We start from the raw sequence: 23,163 nt of genomic DNA on the forward strand, positions 1-23,163 counted from the left end.
AAAGAAAGAAATGAATTGCCTATCTTAAACAAACATGCTTATAGAGAACTAAGTTATCAGTGCCTGGTTCTAACTGAAGACTCAACCCAGGTGCCTAGTTGTATGTATGGTATTCTACTCTGTTTTTAACTTGTCTGTTGAAAAAACTACTTCAAATATATTTTGAAAGAAAGTAAAAGAAAATCCTAAATGAAGAACTTGCATACTGAATTGCATTTTTATATTTTGTCAATTCTAAGATGCACATTTTTCATATTTAGTTTCTGTTATTTTTATATGGAATCTCTCATTCCAAAATCAGAATGCATCTTGCAATCAGTGGTATGTTTTAGTTTAATAAGCAGCGTTTTTCTTTTCTTAGTGATATACAAAATAGTGGTGCTTCTTATAATTTGTGTAATCTTAGATTTAGTGAAGTATGAGCTAATAAATGTTGCACTATCTTCTTAAGAAGAACCATGCCTTAAATTTTGTACGCTTAATAGCACTTAGTACAGGGCTTAAAAACCACAAACTATTTTATGTGTAATTATTTTTGATACTCTCTTACTTAATAATTCCACTATTTTAAAATTTAGTGCTTCTCCCAAAAATGAATATATGAATATAAGATGTCTTAAAAATACTATCTGTATTCTGCTTTAGCAATCTCTAGAACTGAAAAATGTGTAAAGAAAGTTAAGTAAATGAAGAAGGGGTACAAACATTTGTTATGTTTGTTTCTTTTCTGACAACAAAAAAGAGGCATGGTTCTTCTGGTGCATGGCTAATTATATAATTCTATCTGTAGAATTTTTCAAAAGCTATTTAGGAAGTAAGAGGAGAGAACAGTGTAGGATGGTAACCATACTCTGTGTTGTGTTATCTGAGAAAAAAGCAAATTAGGAATGCAACAAATACATTTAAATTTTAAAAATAAATACAAATGTTAATATTGGCTAACTTTATATGAAAGTGTGATGATACTTACTCGACGGTGCAGATTCACTTTCACTATTATGTCTAGAGCTGGTTGACTCTGAGTTCAAACTTAGAGTGCTTGGGATAGATGAAAGTTCATTACAGAGTTGTTCCACATCATCTGGAACCACTGGCCATGGATGTTTGCGGCTATGCCTCACGGCATCCCAGTTGTGACATTTTAGAATATCACAGCCTTGTTTGGTTTTAGCTATGAGCCCAAGTACATAGACACAGGTCCTATATATAAAGATAAAGCAATAACAATTTATAAGTCCAAGCTGAGATTTTTTTTTTTTTTTTTTTAAGATAGAGTCTTACTCTGTTGCCCAGGTTAGAGTGCTTTTGCCTTGCTCACACTAAGCTCAAACTCCAGAGCTCAAACAATCCTTCTGCTTCAGCCTCCCAAGTATTAGCTGGGACAGGTGCACAACACAACACCTGGTTAGTTTTTTCTAGTTTTAGTAGAGACAAGGTCTCGCTCTTGCTCAGGCTGAACTCAAGGGATCTGCCCCCTCGGACCTCCCAGAGTGTTAGGATTACAGGTGTGAGTCACTGCATTGGCCAACTGAGATTTTTTTAAAGCAACCACAGATTAGTCTACTATATATGTACAATTGAATTTTCTTAAAACTTACTGAAAATTTTGAGGAAAAATGTATTAGAACTAGTTAGAAATCCGTTTGCAAAGATAAAAAACATATAAACTTTCCTAATAAAAAAGTAATAATAACAAAATAAAAATACAATGCAGTTTTAATAAAAAAGATATTAACTTTTCTAGTATAAATCTGAAATATTTAGGTTATTGGACTACTGGAATATTTGTACATACATTCTGCTTTCCCTATTTACCTGCAATGTAAACTTCAATATTAAAATAAAAATGGAATGATAATACTATACAAGGAGTTTAAGATGTTCTGTTTAATGGATTCAAATATCTTACATTATTAGGACTTCCAGTGAATTAATGGAATGGATTACACTAAATCATAAAATACTTTCCCCTTGCACTCATTTCTATGTAACAATATATACATTAGAAATATTTCTGAGTTAAATGACATACCCTCTGATGGAAAGAACCTCACACTGTTTTGCAAGTTTTAGTATATCTGGAATCACATTTTCTTCCTGTAGCAAATTGAGACCCCAATTTGAGGAGCCAATGTTTCCCTGAAAGAAAAGAAATCATTATGTCATAATATTCATAAGAATAGTTCAAGAAATTTAGAAAGTTAGCAAGAAAAAAATTTAACCCCATCTATGAGGGAAAAAATGTAAAAAAAAAAAAAAATCCCTCAAATCAAACCCATCAGGAATTAGTTCATGTCCTAGTTGTCTCAGCAAGAAAACAAAAGCAATACAACTAATGTGTAACTCTTCTTCAACATAAAGATAACATTGAAGTTGATGTTAATCTACGAACAATCTAAATAAGATAATTTTTATTTATTTGGTATTAATGAAAAAAAGCTAAAACTTGTGACGATCTTATAAAAGTGTTTAATACAAACCAAGGCCCAAAGAGATGCTTTCAGTTTTTTAATTTCTTCCCATTTATCCAAATCTGGTGTACGAACATTGTGACAAAGTTCTGTAATGATATTCTAGAGAAAGAAAAAATAAACTTGATTAGCAATAGTATGTCTTCAATATATTTTGTTATACATCATAAAACCTATTAAAGGTTTGCTTTTAGTCATTTTGCAAATTTAAAATTCTAAAATAATTTTATGTAAAAGTTTTCAAGAGGTAGCATTAGGGCATGAATTCTGAATTCATACTCTAGAATTATCAGTTACTAGCTGTGTGACCTTGAGCAAGTTACTCACCTTCCCCATGTCTTGGTTTCCTAAACTCTAGGATAGTGATAAAAATGACATCTGTCTCATATGCTCCATGATTTAACAAATTATTACACATAAAATGTTAACAAAGTACCTCCTGGCAGTATTATAAAAAGTCCTAATTATCATTATTTCTTTAAAACAGAAAATAAGATACTATTTACACTTTATCATATTATGTAGATAATGACACTGAGAAAATCATTCAAATATTAATATAAAGATACCTACCTCAATAGTCTTCACAGACATAACATTGAAACACATGAAACTACAGAGAGTATTTATGCAAAACTTCGTGCTCAAGATAAAAGCTGATGCTAAAAAAATTAATTGTTAGATAACTATTCTTTACATATACAACAAAAATATTTCTGTAACTATTTCTAAAATAAGAATAAAGTTATATTTATGGGACACACCTACTTGCACGTCATATTCACAGCCACAAATGTGGTACTATGCTATAATCAAAGGACAACTGGTTGCCTGTGCCTGTTACACTGTATGATGTACCTGAGAACAGGGAGGCACTCATAGGCAGCAATTTTTCAATTCACTGCTCAACAAGAATAACTAAATCTGAATTAGGTTCAATTTAACTTTCCAATGAGTAGAATAAAGAAATTCAATTATTTTGTATGTTTTTGGAGATTTGAAATTTTCCAACAAACTGTAAAACAAGAACCCATGCTTTCATTGGGTTATTAGCTATTCAAAAGGTCACACAAGGCCATTAATGTTTCTAAGGATAACAAACATAGAATGCCTAGGTCAATTACAAGATACATAGTTTTAAAAGCATATGTGCCATGAACTTGTTTTTGAGAAGTTTTTCCCAATATTTTAGTAATATTAAGATTTTTTGTTTTTTTACTACTGTAGCTATTCAAATTAAGCAAATTTTATTTATTTACCTGTACTTCCAACAAATGGCAGCCTGTTTTATGGTGTACCAGTTGTCCATAAAGGTGTACAGGCAGGTAGACATGAGGACGCTGTAATCTAGTATGATAAAGATGATTAATATACCCCACTGGTTCATTTAAGTATGCTAATTAAACAAATTGACTATTAATAATGTGCTAGGTAAATAAAATTAGATAAAACTTCCCAGAATAAATAAAAAGGGAAGACATGAAATTTCTCTGGGAAAATACAAGTTGAGTATCCCTAATCCAAAATGTTCCAAAATCTGAAACTTGTGCTGACAAGATGCTACAATGGAAAAATTCCACACATTAGTACTTAACACACAACTTTGTTTCATACACAAAATTATTAAAAATACTGCATAAAATTATGTTTAATTTATGTGTATATGGTGTATATAAAACATAAATGAATCTCATGTTTATAGACATGGGTCCTATCCCATTATATATACACAAATATTCCAAAATCTAAAAAAATCTGAAATTCAAAACACTCCTGGTATCGAGTATTTTGGAAAAGGGATATTCAACCTATATTAGTTTGTTGGATCTCAAAGTACTGGTAAAAGAACTAGGAATAGACAGGTAGACTAGAATGAGCACATGGAGGACATCTGAATGCTCTTATCAACACTGATATTCAACATGGTCTGAATACCACTGAAATTTTTGAGCAATCAATATTGCATATTAAATATATTCTTCCTGTATAAGAAACAGAATACACAAGTATTCTTAAAAATACGATGAGTTATTACAAAGTCGTTTTAAATTGATACTTAAGAACTAGCAATGAATTTTTCCATTAACTGGATTATACCTTTGGTTACTCCGACGAACATAGTTATCACCATCAACAGGCTTCCGATAAGTAGTAAGTGCTTCATTAAGTTGTTCTTCAATCAAGTCAACATATTTTGAATTATATTCCTGGAAGATAATATTATTTAAATTGTATGCAGTGTCAGTAATAATATGTCAGATGTTTAGCAAATCTTGAAAGCATAAAATATAAGAAAAATGAAAACATCTATTTATATAATTTCAGAAATTTTGTAAAGGGTAGAAGGCATTATAAATGTAAATGTTCTATAATATCCATAAGCTTTCTACTTATGTTTCCTCCTCTTTTTCAATTAATGTTTTGGTGTTCAAACAAGTAATTTTTGGTTCCTTTCCCCATTAAAAATGGTACCTTCTCAATAAAACCTTTAAGATATTCATTTTACATTTTAAAAAGGAATTAACTGAGTATTATCATTTCAGTACCTTTCAGTAAGAATAACCATCTCTACTGGCTTAAATCAATTCAAATGTAGTGTTTTACTAACACTTAAACTTCTGGTAAAACGCTTTAAACTCAGAGTCAATCACACTGCTATCTTTATTGCAAAAAATCTCTACACTGCTAAAAAAAAATTGATGAAACCTCTTTGGAGAGCATTTGGCAATATTTATCAAAACTTTAAATTCTAATAATGCTTTGGCTTAACATTATACTTGCAGAAATTTATCCAATAATTCTACAAGCAAGCAAAAGTATCTATAGAAGAATATCCAGCAAACACTGCTTATAAAACCAAACAATGGGCTATAGTCTAAATAACTCTCAATAAAGAAAAAGTTATATAAATTAATGCATGTTCACAAAATGTACTATATTACTATTTATACAGCCCTTAAGAAGAATGAGATAGATCTAAATGTACTGCTCTGGAAAGAGCTCTCACACACTGCTAAAAAAAAATTAAATTGTTTTATCTTCATTTGTAAACAGAATTCACTTGTATTTTAAAATAAAGAATACGTACTGATAAACAAATCTCTGAATACATATAAAAGAAATCGCTAATAGATACTACCTTCAGGAAAGATAGAATAAGGAAATTTTTGTTTTTCATCTTAAACAATTTAGTGGGTTCCTTAACTCCTCAAGTTCTATATTTACAACTAATCTTTGAACAATGTAAGAATTAGGGTTCTGATGCTTCCACCTCCACAGTGGACAATCTCTTATAACATCTGACAGCCACCACACATAACACTATTAGCCTACTGTTGACCAGAAGCCTTGCTGATAATCTAACCATTGATTAACACATATTTTGAATTTTATATACTATATTCTTACAATAAAGCTAGAGAAAAGAAAGTGTTAAGAAATTTTATATACTATATTCTTACAATAAAGCTAGAGAAAAGAAAATGTTAACCATAAGAGAAAATATATTTACTATTCTGGAAGTGGATCACCATAAAGGTATTCATTCTTATCTTCACATTGAGCAGGCTAGGAGGAAGATAAGGACTTGGCCTTGCTGTCTCAGGGTGGTTGAGGTAGAAGAGATGAAGGAGGTAGAAGGGTAGGTAGGAGAAGCAGGCACGCTCAGTGTAACTTTATGAAAGTACATGGTAATTACAGTCTTTTTTTGCTTTTGCATATCTATAAATGTTTCATCCTTCTGCCAGCTGCTTTAGTTTTAGTGCCCATATCATAAAAGGGTTCATGTTGTAACAGAAGTCAAAAGCAGTGCTGAATAACCTGAACACTGCTGCCAGATCGTCTACTGTTAGTTGTGTTCTGGCATTGCTTGTTTGACTACTACATCATTGCTCAGCACTGGCTTAGAAGCACTCATCTCCATCAAGCTGTTTTCTGTTAATTCCACCGGAGTAAGGTCTATTAGCTCTTGAAGTTCTCCATGAAACTTGACACACACATATATACATACCTTCCCCACCTTTTCTAACATACCCACAATCTCTTTCAGGATTTCTTTGATTGGCTCTGTTGTAAATCTTATGAAGTCATGCACAACATCTGGACACTTTTCTCCAGTAGGAATTTATTGTTTCAGGCTTGGTGGCTTTCACAGTTTTTTCTACAATAGCATCTTCAACAGCGTAATCCTTCCAGACTTATATGACATTCCATCCAGGTTCCCTTCTATAGTGTTGAGAGTCCTTTCCATTAGAATATCATGTGTAATGAGCCTTAAAGGTCCTCATGACTCCCTGAATTAGAGATGTTGTGTTTGGGGTAAGCTGACCACTCTGATGCCTTCAATGTTGAACTCACAGGGTTCTAGGTATCCAGGAGCATTGTCCAGTATCAAAAGAACCTTGAAAGGAAATCCCTTACTGGCAAGTTACTTCCTGACTTCAGGGATAAAACATCTGTGGAACCTAGTCCAAAGAAAGGGTTCTTGTCCAGTCCTTCTTATCGTATAAGAAAAAAAAATACTGGTAAGTGGTGTTCATCTTTTCCCTTCAAGATGTAGGGATTAGCAACTTTAAAGAAAAAGGCAGTCTTGATCATAAACCTGACTACATGCACAGATTAGAAGAGTTAGTCTATCTCTTCCTGCCTTAAATTCTGGTGAATGTTGCTTCTTCCTTACCAATAAAAGTCCTATTGCCATTTTTTCCCCAAATAAGACACCTGTATCCACATTAGAAACTTATTCAGGTAGGTATCCTTTTTCCTCAATGATTATCTTAATGGCATCTGAGAAATCACTTGTTTTTTTTTTTCTTTTAGAGAAAGTCTCACTTTGTTACCCTTGGTAAAGTGCTGTAGCATCATAGCTCACAGCCACCTCAAACTCTTGGGTTCAAGTGATTCTCTTGCCTCAGCCTCCCAAGTAGCTGGGGACTACAGGCACGTGCTACAACATTTGGCTTTTTTTTTTTTTTAAGATGGGGTCAGGCGCTTGCTCACACTGATCTCAAACTCCCAAGCTCAGACCATCCACCCACCTTAATGTCCCAGACTGCTGGGATTATAGGTATGAGCCACTGTGCCCGGCTGCACCTGTTTCTGGTGGGCAGAAGCTGCTTTTTCTTTCTTTCTTTTTTTTTTTATTTCAGGTTCAGAAGGTGCTTTTTCTATTATCTTGAGTTTAAGTCAAATTTGCCAAATCTCTTTAAAATTATCAAACCACCCTTTACTGGCATTAAGTTCTCCATCTTTAGATCTTTCACTTTCCTTTTGCTTTCATTTGTTACATAGTAACAAGTAACTTTACTTTTTCTCAAATCACAATAGTTTATAGGTATGCAATTCTTATAGCAATCCTGTACTCACATAAAAGCTTCATTTTCAACCTGAGATAAAAGGGTATACTGCAGAAACCACAAGGTTCTTGTGCCTGCTTGATATAGCTGCAGTAATGGCTTCACCAAGTTCCTTTTCTTTTGTTACAATGGTCCTTGTGCTGAATTCATTTATCTTGAAATGGTGGGCAACTGCAAATACAGACCTCAATCTACGGTATATATCAAAAAATTCAACATTTTGTTATAAAGTCAAGATTTTATTCTGTTTCTCAGGGACACATCCAGCATCACTAGTGGTACTTCATTTGGGTCCCATGATGTTATTCGAGGTTATGCAATAAAAATAATGAAAGAATCACCACAAGAGATCACTTCTTCCTGTGATATATTATTTACCGAAGAGATGAACTGCTCTCGAGATAGTTAGTGTCACATGGCATTTTAAATGGATATTCGCTACGTACCTCATTGCTGAATATCACACTAAGGTCACCTTCGAAGTACTCTCCTTGGGAAGCTACGCACCTACACTGGTGCCTAGTCCACCTTTCAAAGCAATTCTGGAACTCTTTTTCTGGAATGGCCATCAGAGCTGTCATTATATTACCTTTGATGTACTAAATGTCATCAAAATGTCTTCCTTTCAATATTTCCTTTATCTTCAGGTAAAGAAAAAAGTCATCGGGGGCTATGTCAGGTGAGTCGGAGGGGTGTTCCAATACAATTATTTGTTTACTGGCTAAAAATCTCCTCACAGAAAGTGCTGTGCATTGTAAACTGGTGCACCGTCGTGATGCCAGAGCCATGATTTTCCTAATTGTTTCTCTATTGATGTTTACTTGGTCTGCTATGCTTTGCACAGTCAGCAGATGATTTTGATGGACCACTTGATGAATTTTTGCAATGTTTTTGTCAGTTCTGATTGTTATGGGCCACCCTAAGCTCTCTTCAACAGTGACACTTTCTTTCTCTTCTTCTCTGAATACCTTTTTTTCTGATTCATTTGCCTACTTATTTCTCCAGACCCTTTCAAATATCACATCCTCTACTGTATTTGCCTATCCTTAATAATCCCTAAGGCAGAGTCATTACTCTCTCCTCTGTGTTCTCTTATACACTTACACATGTGCTTCATATGGCACTTGTATTTTGGACCTACTAAGCAATTTTCTAATATTATCAGCTGTACAATAAGACAATAATAGTGATTGGTTTAAATATCTTCTATCTAAGAAATAAAAATACTGTATCTTATTTCAGTTCTGCAACTTTATACCTTAAGTTGCATACTTTAAAATTTATATTTAATAAATGAGAATCTCTTATGAAATATGTTCAACATAGACAATATAATTTGTAATTACATAAACAAAGGAGAGAAAAGAGATGATAAATGATCTGAAATGATGAAAAATCTAAAAATCATTTACATTGGTATAGATCATTTTTACCAAGGGTTTCCAAGATGCTTTGACAATTTTAATGCTTCAAACAAAATAATAAAGCCACAATGAAAACCAGAAGAAAAGCTAGGAGGTTGTTTAATACCTTCATATTACTGCCTTTCTTACTAGGCTTCCCTATTACCTACAATAGCAAAAAGTTTGTTCTCAGATTTATGTGCAGTAGCATCCTAAAATAGTTTAATTAGATAATTGTATCTTTTTGGGTAGAACTATTTTCAAACTTCCTTTATTTAGAAAAATTATTTTAGTTTCAGCTTAAAAAGGCTCACGCAAAGTTGTAGGCCATATAAGGGACTCAAGAATAAAAGAAATGATGGTAGTAGGTTGACAAATTATACTAGATTATAAAACCTACTAAGTAGAAAGCAAAATTTCAATAGAATGTACACAAAATGAAGAATAGTTCACTTGAAATGAAATAACTATAGTTTTTATAAAACGGGTAAGTAAAAATACTAGTAAGTAATTATATAGAACTTAGGACTTCATGTAAATGTTTACGTATGTAACCTCATTAGTTTCAAAACATTAAGATGATATAAAAAATCATCCTCTAAACTCACAAATCTATTTCCCTAGATAAAAACTTACAAATTAAAGTTACCTTGTGCCACTTTTCCAATTGCTTTGCTACATAACCCCTTTCATTCAGATAGGAAAATCCTTTTGGAATGGAGAGAAATCTGTAAATTAAAACAAACAATCATTTAAATTTCGTCCAACCAAAAGTGTTTAAGGAACTAAAATACCTCATATTTTTAAAAAACTATGTAAGGAGCTTAAGACTTTAGGAACAGCCTCTTGCTAAAACTAGGTTTACTATAATTTATTACAACTTCAATTACTAATAAATTTTCACAAGGTTTGCAAAAACGCATAAACCCAAACACAATAGAAAATAATCATGAAAATTATTAAGAGACAAAGAAACGTCAAAAAAATTACAGAAAACAATGAAAAGAGTTTCAGTTTTAGAGAATGTCAAAAATTCTAAAACAGACCTATTTCAGAAGTTAAAGGGTAAACTCTTCAGAGTACTTTATATTCAGATTTGAATCCAGCTTTAATATATGTTGCCAGGGAGAATACAACAGAAAATTTAACTGTAAAGAAAAATTTGTTTGGGTGTGATGGCTCATGCCTATAATCTAGCACTTTTGGTGCCCAAGGCAGGAGGACTGTCTGAAGCCAGGAATGTGAAACCAGCCAGAGCAACAGCAAGACTGTTTCTCCAAAACATAGAAAAATTACCCGGGTGTGATGTGCATGGTGCCTATAGTTCCTGCTACAAGGGAAGCTAAGGCAGAAGAAACACTTGAGCCTAGGAGTCTGAGGTTGCAGTGACCTATGCTATGATAATACCATTACGCTCCAGCCCAGGCAACAAAGTGAGACACTGACTCAAAAAAAAAAAAAAAAAAAAATTACTTAAAATTTACCTCAAGAGGAGAAGCAAACCCTTATCTCCAAGGTGGGATAAAGCTGGTTTCATCTGAATAAGAGCATGAAGATTGGCCTAAAAGAGATGATTATTAGGAAAATTATCAATTTCACAAAAACAGCAAATTCATTATTTCCAAAATGTCAGTATTACATTAAATACCTTGTATTTTCACATAATTGTAAATTAAAATTAAATATTTCAATAAAAATTTATGTCTATTTAATTATTAAAAAAGCTCTTCACCTTATCTTCACATGCTTCATCGAGGATATCAAGAGCTTCAGAAGAGATTGTTTTGTTTTTATCATGTAGCTGGGTCACTAGTAACTCAATTCCCCAATTATTGAAGAATTCAACATTAGCTCTCAGTAACACTCTTAAATGTTTTGTTGCATACAGCCTGCAGGCCTATAAAGGTAAATGAATAGATTTCAAACAACAACTTCATCATAAGTAGCCTATTTGATTTTATTTTGGGATAGTTCTGCTACTTGAAAAGGGCAGGGATGTTAAAAATTTATGGTCAACCCTTAATGTGAATACCTTTAGTGTTTATGAAACAAAATACTTCCCTTTTTATTTAGTGGCTTCTTCCCCTTGGTATATAACTATGGGTACTACATGGAGTTCCTTGGAGGAACTAAAATCTTAAACTCAATTTCTATCTCGTACTCTTAGAATTTACAATTGATTTTACTTAGCCTAAAATTTATAAATTACTGAATTAACTGGTTATAAAATACAGTTTTATTACCTATGTTATACTCACATCAGTAGCTGCAGTTAGGATTTTGGAAAGGATGACTCTAGCCAATCCATCTCTGCTATAGTCCAAGCTAGAGACAGTCAGTTTTAGCAAGTGATCTTGGTTTTTCAAAGAGCAAAGATTAAGAAGACTGTTTTAAAAAAATGAAAATAATAAAAGTTACTAGAAATTACTGTATGAATTCCACAAATATTTTTGAAGATTTACTGAGATATAACTGATAAAAATCATATGTATTCAAGGTGTACAACATGATGATTTGTGATTTAATATACATTATGAAATGATTACCCTTGATCACATTAATCAATATATCAATCAACACACATAGCTACCATTTTCTGTGCTGGTGGTAGAGCACGAAGACAAATCCAAATATTTAAAAAATTCCTAATATAGGGCGGTGCCTGTGGCTCAAAGGAGTAGGGCGCCGGCCCCTTATGCTGGAGGTGACGGGTTCAAACCCAGCCCCAGCCAAAAACAGAAAAAAAAAAAATTCCTAATATAAACAAGTATTTCTGAAAGAAAGCATTTAATAACTATCATATGAAAGAGTACTGAAGCATCAAGACAACTCTATTTTAATCCTTTTTAAATAAAATTTATGTGTATTAAATACATGTACACAGACTAAAAAGCATATCTCTGACCATATTAAAAATAAATTTTATGTGTACATTGCAACAGAATCTAGAAAAGCTCACCATTGAAATACACTGCACTTTTCCAGCATTTTGACTCCATGAGGATGGCAAGACAGTGTTCCAATAAAAAGAAAGTAGTGTTGACTCAGTGAAGTTAATAAACCATTATTTTGAAGACTTCTTTCAGGTTTCATCCCAGAGGAGGCATTAAGCCACTGAACAATATCCTTTACTAGATCTTCTAGGTATCCTTGCCCATCCTAAAAGAAAATACATTGTGATATTGTGAAAAAAGCATTAATGACTATAAATTGCAAATATCAAAATTTAATAATAATGATGAATTTACCGGTAATAGATACTAATCACTGGGTACCTTTTAATTTTAATCCTATCCAACATCATGCTGCATGGAGATGGTATTATTCTCCCTTTCATAGAAGAGTAGACCAGGTCTCCTACAGGGGGATCTCTTGCCTAAAGTCTTATAACTAGTGACAAAATCAGGATTCAAATCTAGGTCTGGATTTATATCCTATGTTTCTAAATATAGTTTCTGCATATTCAGAAATAAAAGCAAATCAGAAGGTGGAAACAGAGGGAAGAGAAGAAGGCAAAACCCAATAAAAAATATTCAGAGTGCTTACCTCTTCAGACTCAAGAAGAAATTCTGTAAACTGGCAACCCACAACTGTGAGCTGCTTGGACTTGGCAAAATCCAGATCCAGATTGGCATATAATTTACTGCTAGGCTTGTAAAAATAAAGTAGTCTTCGTACAAACCTAAGATCAAAACAAAATTAGCAACAAAGACACTGAATAATTATTTTGAACCTTAATTGTTGCTTTTGATATAATAAGGCTTTGAATATGTTTGGGGTCTGAATCACTAGGGTAAATGGCAAAAAATTTAATAAACACAATTTGTATGCTTCACAAAACAAACCAACAAAACCTTCATTATAAAAAACACTTCTGTGAAATAAGAATTTTATAAGATGCTAGAAAGAAGTAGAAGAGAGAGGACAGCAGAAAAAAGAGATTTAACATAGCTAGAATATAAAATTGGACAAATACGAAGAAGCCACTGGATGTAAATTTTTTTTTTGGCAGTTTTGACTGGGCTGGGCTTGAATCCACCCCCCACCCCCATAAGGGGCTGGTACCCTACTCCTTGAGCCACAGGTGCAGCCCAGGATGCAAATGTTCTTCTATTGTATTCTATGGAAAACTGTTCCATGGCTCTATAAAGTAGTCTTATACTAGATAATTTTAAGTTACCATATTATGATTTAATGTTGGTTTTTCACAATCTGGCAAAAGACCAAGCATTAAAATTGCAACTTAAACACCTGAATTTTTTGGCAAATAAATTATGATTATTAATTTATGATTAATAAATAATTATTTCAATGATATAACTTTCAACATTATGTTCTAAGCTTCTAATAGTTTAGTCCTATTCAATTTCATACTCTACAACTCAGTCTAATAGAGGTGCCAGGTCCACAAATTAGAAAAACAAAGTTGAATAAGACATCCCCTCTGTTCTCAAGGAGTATGAAAAGTTAGTTCTGTGCTTCTTTATTTCTGTGTAACTTACACGTTCTGTATATTTCTCAAAACTTAATATAGATATTGTTACATACCAAGAGTAGATGAATGCAATCAAGCAATAATGTTAATGACATGAACTTCTCAAACACAAAGTAAAGCCTTTCCACTAAAATCCACTATTGGATAGTTGGTTAAAATAAACTCAGAAGGAGTAAACCAGAGAATAAGATAGCAGCTTAAAATGTTCTACATGCTAAGAACATCTGCATGTGTTGGAGAAGGGGTGGATACGGAGAACATAAAGAGGAGGAAAAGTGGATAACTCTCCAACATCAAACACGAGTAGAAGTAGAAATTGTATATTAAAAATATATGTCCTTATTATGTCATCCTCATATGTTAGGGCTAAGACCACTATAGTGCATATTACCCCAATTTGAGAAACCTTTATATTAATTACTCCATCTTTTACAAAACTAAAAGCAGAATGTAAATAACTAGGAAAAGAATTAGCTGATATGTTTTGGTTATAAGACCACATACAAAATACAGTGTATGTTCTTACTTAAGACTAATTATTAAAATGTATGACTATTTAAATGTATGTAAATTATCAAAATTTTCAAAACTGTTTTAAAACAAAGATTTTTCATGTAAGGATAGATCAAGACTTTCAAGTTGTAAAAACCCAGTTCTAAACTGCCTAGTCATTATAAAACTTGGAGTGGTAGGGGAGGGAGGAAGGGATGGGTAAATTCATACTTACTAGGTACAGTACACACATTCTGGGTAAAGGGCACACTTACAAATTTGACTCAAACTGTGTAAAAACAAAGTATGTATGTATTTTAAACAACAATTTTTACTTTTAGCTGGCATTAGGCATAACATAATCCAAATCCAAGTTTTGTTGTTGTTGTTGAGACAGAGTCTCATCCTATGCCTTGAGCAGAGTGCAATGGCGTCATAGCTCACTGCAACCTCAAACTCAGGCTGTGGAAATCCTGCTGCCTCAGCCTCTGGAAGTCACTGGGATTATAGGCCCTCGCCCTGGTGCCCAGCTGGGTTTTTCATTTTTTTATGAATTGAGGTCTCACTCTTGCTCAGGCAAGTCTCAAACTCCTAAGCTCAAGCAATCCTCCCTTCTCAGCCTCCCACAGTGCTTGGATTATAGGATTATAGTCTCCTCACTCAGCCAAATCTAAGTTCCATAAATTTAAATGCACAATAGTTCTTACATACGTACCTGTGCAACTGCTCATCTTTGTAGTTTCTTAGATTTACATTTGGCCACTAGAAAAACATAATAAAATATGTATTTATCAATTTCTAAGCATATAAGATAATTATAATAAGCTATAATTAATAGTAAAATGAAGATGATCAAGCCATCACCATTAAGTATGTAGTTGTACCTTAAGAATGGTCCCTATGAGATTCCAATTCCAGTCAAGATTCTCTTTATGTTGAAGGACTTGGCTATCTCTAAGGTTCATTAAAAGAGCTTCTTCTGTATCCTAAAATCATCAGAATTAGGAAAAAGTAATACAAAATTAACATCAGAAAACCAAGTTCAAGTTAAGGATAGATCAAGGCTTAACTTTAAAATTATAAAAACCCAACTCTAAACCGCCTAGTCATTATAAAACTGGGGATAGAGGAAGAGGGGATGGGTAAATTTACACCTATTGGGTATGGTACACACTATCTGGATGAAGGGCACACTTATAAACTTGACTTAAACTGTACAAACATGTACCCCCTAATATTCTGAAATTTAAAAAAAAATTAAAAATAAATAAAACACAAAAGCTATTTGAAAATCCATATGCACAAATAAAACTACAAACGCAAACAAGTACATTTATACTAACATCCAGAATTAAGAATTTATATTTAAGTTAAAGACCATGATTTCATGCCAATACCTTAAGAACAAATATATCTTTCTGAACTCGAAGATACTGATCCCGTTTCTGGTGTGTTGCAATTGCTTTCTGGATAATGTGATCTAAATGAAGGCTATAAGGCTTCGGTCCTCGTTTTTTCATTTCATGGAAACGTTTTAAACAGTTCAAGGCTGCACTGGCTCGCCTAATGAGAAAAAAAAATTTGATTAATACAGTAATAAGATTAACATAATTTTAAAGAGATTGAGTTGATAAATTTAAAAAGCTTACTTAAATTCAAGGCTAGATTTTAATTACAAAAAAGTGAATTTAGTCAAATCTGGAAACAGACAAAAAATCAAGAATGCTGCTGATTTATATAAAGAAACTATTTAGAAAATACTTCCGAGACTCAACATGTACTTAACGATTAACTAAGCTTTTCTTCTATATTAGTGGGTATTTTTTGTCTATTGGTTTTAAAAACTCTACACAGTCAGAAATCTAGTTTTCTACATTTTCTTATTAAAGTTTTAAAGCTTTGCTTTTCACACTTAAGTCCTTAATCCAACTGAAATCTTTTTTATGTTTTCTAAAAGATAAGGTCTTAATTTGTCATCCAGGCTGGTCCTGAACTTCTGACCTCAAACAATCCTCCTGCCTCAACCTCCTCAGTAGTAGGTATATGTCACCATGCCTGGCCTTATTTTTGTTTATGGTATAGGTTGGAATAATTTCACTGTCCTCCCATATGGATAATCAATGATCCTTGTATTAACTGAGTAGTCTCTATTTTCAGCATTGATATCATTGCAAACGATATCTTTGTAAAAACTATGTTTTATTTCTTGTTTGTGGTATGTATTATAAAAGTATAGTTTTCAAGAATTTGATAGCAATCAAGTCTGAACTTCAATACTCCTAGTAAACAATTTAAAAATCTTGAAATGTGCTGACTGGCAAGTATTTAAGTAAAGAGAGCTTGCAAGCTTGGTGCAGTGGTCATGTCCATCATCCTACTTTAGGAAGTCAAGGTGGAAAGATTGCTTAAGGCCAGGAGTTCAAGATCAACCTGAGTGAGACCTGAGATCAACATAGTGAGACCCTCTCTCTCTACAAAAAATGGAAATAATTAGCTGGGCATGGTGGCCTATGCTTATAGTCCCAACAACTCAGAAGGCTAAGGCAAGAGGATCACTTGAGACCAAAAGTTTGAGGTTTCAGTGAGCTGTGATGACACCATTACATTCTAGTCAGAGTAAGATCCTATGTTCAGAAAAAAAAAAAAAAACATTTTTAGTGAGATAAAGAAAAAAATTATTCTGAGAAGACTCATATTGCTACTACTACTACTACTACTACTAAATGTTTTGGAGGTAAATTTGAATTCCTGATGAGCCCTGAAGTTCATAGTCATAATATGACCTATAGTTTAGATCTACTAGATTTTGAAGAGTACATTTTTCCATTATGAAACTATTAAGGTAAACACTGAAAGCTACCACTGCTGATAAGCCTAGAAGTCACAACTAAGATGGTCCTGAATGCCTTCAGTATATGATACAACTTCAGCCTGTTAAATAGTATTTTCACTGACAGAATTAAAATAGGTTGTATGTGCTTTTGTATTGATAAAGCTAATCAAACTTTTCAAAAGTGTACTCTAACTGATAACAAAAATCCATATTTGTAATAGCTAAAGAATTGCATTTCACTAATATCAAACAAAAAATAAACTGGTGTAATATATATAAAATTTTCTGATCATAATAGCAAATAAAGAGATTAAAAAAACCCCCCACATCCCTGGCATAGATACAATCTTCACAAAACTAAAAAAAAAAAACTCCTACTAGCCTGTCCTAATTGAATTCTTACCTTTTATAATTATACTTTATTATTAGCACTGTAATTCCAGTAGAGTTACAGCTATATTACTGTAATTCTGTATGTAAATTCTATCTTTGTAATACCTCCTTCAATGGTAAGAGTTCAACTTACTGCTATATATAACCTATAGTATGGAAATTCCAAAATTTTTAACCACATGTATTAATAAAAGAAAACATTGGTAATCTTTGTGCTTTGCTAATGTGAAATAATTTGGATACATAAAAATGACTCTGAATTGGTGCTCACAAAATAAAATAGTCTAAGAAATGCTCAACCAACATTTTTAGTAATGTGGTAGGAAGTCTATTATCCTTATCTAGAAATATGCCAGAAAAATGTGATTTTACTACACTATTTACTACACTTTATAGTCTAAAATGCAAATTATTAAATATATTGAGAACTATTATTTTTTTCCTCTTATTTGTAGGATGTCCTTGAATGTCCAAGCTAACCTATCTATACTACTTTTTTTTTTACGTATACATGTGTTTTATTGGGTTTCCACTTTTTGCCTTTGCAAAATTAAAAAGGCTTAAAATTTAATAACAATAACAATGTTTAAGATAAGGACTAGAAACAAAAACCTTGTAAAGAATGAACGAAGATAAATACTTCAGCAAAGAAATCAGACAATTGCTGCATCAAAATATTAAGCAATAATAATAATAATGATGCAAAGAAAGTATCATTCACATTGTCAAATAAGAGTATGCGTATTATAGAATGCTTTGACTCTGAGGTTCAGTATGGAGTCATCAGTTAACTTATTTTTTTTTCACCAAAGTCTCAAAAAATAGACAACTAATATTTTTAAATGAAAGTAAAAGATAATTTCAAAAAACAGATCATGCCAAATCTTATAGACAATAGAAAAATAAGAAATACTTCAAAATCATTCTACTTAATCTGGATACACCTGATATTAAAATTGAAGAAAATATATTATTATAAAGGGGAAATTACAAACATATTACACTTATAAATGAGGATGTAATATCCTAAACAACATAACTACTACTACTATATACTACTTTTTTAAAAAGAAAAAAAGGTAATCTAAGTGAATATTAAATATACTAAACATAAAACAGTTGCTCAAGTTCTGCTACTTACAGCCTCTTTTCTTTGGGGATGTCAAAGGATGCAGCCATATTCATTAGGGTTGGCAAGCAGTGCAAATGATGGCTATGTGAATGAGGAAGAATTGTGTTTGCCTAAAATAAAACATAATGTTTTATATGAGCGTTCAGAAATAGAAATATTTTGGTTATAGACTATCTTCAGATAAAATTCTATATATCAAGACCTTTAAAAATTCTGAGGTTTTACTCATAAAATTAACATATTTACTTTTCCCAAGACATACTTACTCATAATTTTTATCTTACTCTGAAAAAGGATGAAATATCAAGATACACATATTTTATTAAAATCACTAATTTTCCTAGATCCTTTATGAAAATTGAGGTGGTACCCAATTAAACTCGATTCTTAAATGAGCAGAAAGGATATGTCCAAACATTACAAAACTGAATCCAAGTTGTGATTAAAATAACTTAGAATGCTAGATACAGTATCAAAACTTGAGTTGACTTATGTTTTAAAAAAACATTCTCAAAATAGGTTTGTTTCATATACTACCATCTTTACAATAAAAACTTATTAACTTCTGCTTTCCAAACAAAATCTCACTATCCAACCAGTCTTAAAGCAATGAAGATAAGCAAATTAATTAAATGTGGAAAATAGACAATGTAAGAATAATATGCAATGAACTAACACTGCTATACTAAAAATGATTGGCTTTTATATTTCAAGAGAATCATAGAATTCCGGTATATGGGGGAAGAGAAAGAAATGAAATTTATAAGAGATTCCTTTATACCAAAGCACATAATTTTGGCCTTATAGGAAATAATATAATAATCAGACCTGAGAGCCTGTGAGACTAATTCTTTCACAGCTAGGCCAAAAAGAACAAATGGCTATATTCACTGATTAAGAAAACAGTTAACAATAAATTCTGTTTAACTCTATTTACTTCACTCACATAGTCTAACTGCTATGTGGGGAATAAAGGTAAGGAGGAAAAGAGGAGAGGAGGAAACAGAAAAAAACAAAGTATCTGTCAATAATATCAAGCCATACCTAAATTTAAGTAGATTTGCCATAGTATCAATTCTTCCGTAATGAGTAGAAATACAAATTTTTACCTTACAAATTATCAGCGCTTCCCCCTTGCTTGATTTGCTGAAAGTATAGTCAGATCTCTCTCCTACCTCCTAGTTTCCAGAGGTTACTGATGTCATAAAATCATGGCACAAAAAGAAAAAAAAGAAATCCCCATCCTTTAAACCTCAAACTATAAGTTTATAAAGAAGGCTAGCTATGATGAAACTTGTATTTAGACAAAGAAAATTACATTTAGACAAAGCTTTCTAAAATTAGGCACTAACTTCCATGTATCAATTCCATTCCTAGCACAATGAAGCAGTATCTACAGTTTTACAGTTTCATGCTTTTTGGGTAGGAAGTCTTCCTAAAATCAATTAAGATTTATAGGACCTGGCTTGGTGCCCATAGTTCTGTGGTTAGGGTGCTGGCCACATGCATCGTGGCTGGTGGGTTTGCACCCACCCTGGGCCTGCTTAACAATGACAACAATAACAAAAAAACAGCCAGGCATGTGTGGGGGGGGGGTGACTATAGTCCCAGCTACTTGGGAGGCTGAGGTAAGAGAATCGCTTAAGCCCAAGAGTTTGAGGTTGCTGTGAGCTGTGACACCATAGCACTCTACCAAGGGCGACAAAAATGAGACTCTCTGTTTCAAAAAAAGAAAAAAGAAAGAAAAAGATTTACAGGACTAAAATACCAACATAGAAAGTGAGTGTAAAAATCAACATTGAGTACTCTGTATGTGTTACATTTATTCCATTTATAAAACCAGCCTATAGATACATCTACTAGATAAATATTCATTAAACAAAATATGAATTTATTTTTTGACATGATACAAAGCAACATTATTAAAATAACCTATTTTCTAAATTCAAAGACTAAAGGTATGAAACATATAATCTGAAGTTGTTAAACTTACCATATGTAAAAGCTCTCCTAAAAGGATAGTAGCTCTAACTGAGATATGATCATCACTGTTTGTTATCACTTCAACTAAACCCTTTAAAAAGAAAAAGAAAATATTGCTGCAAAATAATATATATAACACATTTATGCATCAGATATATTTTTTATTCTGAAAAAACTGTGTTAGAGAAAACAGAAAGAAGTCAGTTTTATAAGTTTTACCTCTAAAAGTCCATTACGAATAAATGCAGAGAGTATTAGTGCCAGATAATTATCCATGAGGTCTGGCCTGGAAATAGACACACCACAGAAACAATTTAAATAATGTTTCACATGTTACACATCTAACATTAAAAAACCAGTAACTGTAATAAGTTTGAATCATTTTTATATTTAGATTATACCTGGATCTGGCACGATGTGGAAGGATAGTTTTTGCCTCAGCTGCTACAAAGCCATCTGATAGCCTCCAACTGTCTTGGAACCTCCCAGGATCTAAAATAGTTAAAATTAGGTAATTAAAAGAAGATTAGATAACACTGAAACACTTCAAATACTTGTAGTACCATCAGACAACCAGGCTCTAGAGAACTTCAAAAAGTATTGGTCAAAAAAGATAAACTCAAAAAGACTTTACACTCAAAAAGATAAACACAAAACCTATTTATTTGGCTAGGGGTGGCAGTGCACGCCTGTAGTCCCAGCTATGCCAAAGGCAGGATCGCTTGAGCCCAAAAGCTTGAGGCTACAGTGAACTATGATGCACTCCAGCCAGGATGACAGAGTGAGACTCTATCTCTAAAAATAATAACTAAATAAACAACTAAAAACCCTATTTATGTAAATGTCCATATATCTAACTTCCTTCATTTTGGGACCAGGAGTTATTTGGCTAAAATAAAGTAAAACAAGAACTAGGTAATCTAATTTGAAAATTACATAGGTTTCCTACTGTTTCTTCTCTTCCAACTTGGCCTATCTCCCTAATTTTATTTATTTATTTTTAGCCTTACTCTATTGCCCAGGCTAGAAAATCATGGCCTCAGCCTAGCTCATGGCAATCTCAAACTCCTGGGCTCAAGTGATCCTTCTGCCTTAGCCTCCCAAGTAACTGGGACTACAGGCATGCGCCACCACACGTGGCTAATTTTTCTATTTTTAGTGAGAGATGGGGGGCTCACTTTGCTCAGGCTGGTCTCAAACTCCTGACTTCCAGTGATCCTATCACCTTGGCCTCTCAGAGAGTGAGGATTAGAGGTGTGAGCCACCTCGACCTGCCCCCTCTCCTTGCAATGAATTAAGCAAGTTAATTTCATTGCTTCTTTTATGAGATTCAGTGTGATAAAGAAGAAATTAAAATTTCTTAGTCTTAGGAATTTATATGAAGTTTTATTATTAATTTCATGCCACAATGATGCAGTAAGAAAATAATGTTCAATATTTACTTTAGCATTTTCTTCTAATTTAGGAGAGAATGCTAAACTAAAGGAATTAAGAATTTTGTTTCCATTAGATAAATCACTTAAAAAATTACAATATACTTACCTACACTGAGCAGTGCTTCTATAAACTCCTCAGTTACAACAGGTAGAGGAAGACGAAAGATATCATAAAGTACTTCAAGTAGACCTCGCTAAAATAGCAAACAAACATTTTACATTTATTTTTATAAAATAAATATTTATAGTTTTTCAAAATGTCTTATTCACAGAATAAAGACAATGATTAAAAAAAGAATTACAATCATGGGTCATATAAAGACATGTTCAGTGACGAACTATGTATGACAGCGGTCCCATCCTGACACTACAGCGGAGCTGAAAAATTCCTATTATCTATTGATGTGGTTGTCATCAATCATAGAACAAAGTATTTATTATTTGCCTGTTGGTGATGATATTGGTGTAAAGAAATCTATTGTGCTGCCAGTTGTATAAAATTAAAGCACATATAATTATGTAAAGTACATAATGTTGATAATGATAATAAATGACTATATTACTGGTTTATGTATTTACTACACTATTATAATTTTTCTCATTAACGTAGTCCTTCTACTTATTAAAAAAAAAAGTTAACTATAAAACAGCCTAGGGTTGGTCTTTTGGGAAGTATTCTGGAACAAGGCATTGTTATCATAGGAAATGACAGCTTCATGCACGTTATTGCCCCTGAAGACCTTCCAGTGAGACAACATGGGGAAGCAGAAGATAGTGATGTTGATGACTCTGACCCTGTGTAGGCCTAGGCTAATGCTAAGTCTTGGCTTTTGATTTTGACAAAAAAGTTTAAAAAGTGAAGATAGTAAAAAGCTTATAGAATAAGAACATAAATTATTTTTGTATAGCTGTACGATGTTTATGTTTTCAGCTAAGCATTATTAAAAGAAGTGAAAAGATTTTTAAAAATTAAGTTTATAAAGTAAGTTCCAGTAAGCTAAGGTTAATTTATTATTGAAGAAAAAATTTTTAATAAATTTGGTGGAGCTTATATACAAGTTTATAAAACCTACAGCTATGTACACTAATGTCTGAGGCTTTCACATTCACTCACCAGTCACTCACTGACCATCCACCAGAGCAACTTCTAATCCTTCAAGCTCTATTCATG

General features: G+C 32.6%; 1 protein-coding gene across 2 annotated transcripts in view; it reads right to left on the reverse strand.

Moving 5' to 3' along the window:
* RICTOR (RPTOR independent companion of MTOR complex 2) overlaps window positions 1-23,163 on the reverse strand; it is a 138,167-nt gene that overhangs the window by 19,883 nt on the left and 95,121 nt on the right. For both annotated transcript variants that reach the window (XM_003792948.3, XM_003792949.3), the window contains exons 12-30: window positions 22,099-22,186; window positions 20,958-21,048; window positions 20,776-20,842; window positions 20,567-20,647; window positions 18,583-18,683; window positions 15,613-15,778; window positions 15,100-15,201; window positions 14,931-14,977; window positions 12,775-12,910; window positions 12,188-12,387; window positions 11,487-11,613; window positions 10,961-11,125; window positions 10,713-10,789; window positions 9,878-9,956; window positions 4,569-4,678; window positions 3,731-3,818; window positions 2,481-2,573; window positions 2,033-2,139; window positions 971-1,200 (exon numbers count right to left, since the gene is read on the reverse strand). In XM_003792948.3, coding sequence (XP_003792996.1) covers window positions 971-1,200; window positions 2,033-2,139; window positions 2,481-2,573; window positions 3,731-3,818; window positions 4,569-4,678; window positions 9,878-9,956; window positions 10,713-10,789; window positions 10,961-11,125; window positions 11,487-11,613; window positions 12,188-12,387; window positions 12,775-12,910; window positions 14,931-14,977; window positions 15,100-15,201; window positions 15,613-15,778; window positions 18,583-18,683; window positions 20,567-20,647; window positions 20,776-20,842; window positions 20,958-21,048; window positions 22,099-22,186 — 2,155 coding nt within the window. The remainder of the gene's footprint in view (window positions 1-970; window positions 1,201-2,032; window positions 2,140-2,480; window positions 2,574-3,730; window positions 3,819-4,568; window positions 4,679-9,877; window positions 9,957-10,712; window positions 10,790-10,960; window positions 11,126-11,486; window positions 11,614-12,187; window positions 12,388-12,774; window positions 12,911-14,930; window positions 14,978-15,099; window positions 15,202-15,612; window positions 15,779-18,582; window positions 18,684-20,566; window positions 20,648-20,775; window positions 20,843-20,957; window positions 21,049-22,098; window positions 22,187-23,163) is intronic.

The sequence above is a fragment of the Otolemur garnettii genome, unplaced genomic scaffold, assembly GCF_000181295.1.
Source record: "Otolemur garnettii isolate 467f Iridium unplaced genomic scaffold, OtoGar3 scaffold00063, whole genome shotgun sequence".
Lineage (NCBI taxonomy): Eukaryota > Metazoa > Chordata > Mammalia > Primates > Galagidae > Otolemur > Otolemur garnettii.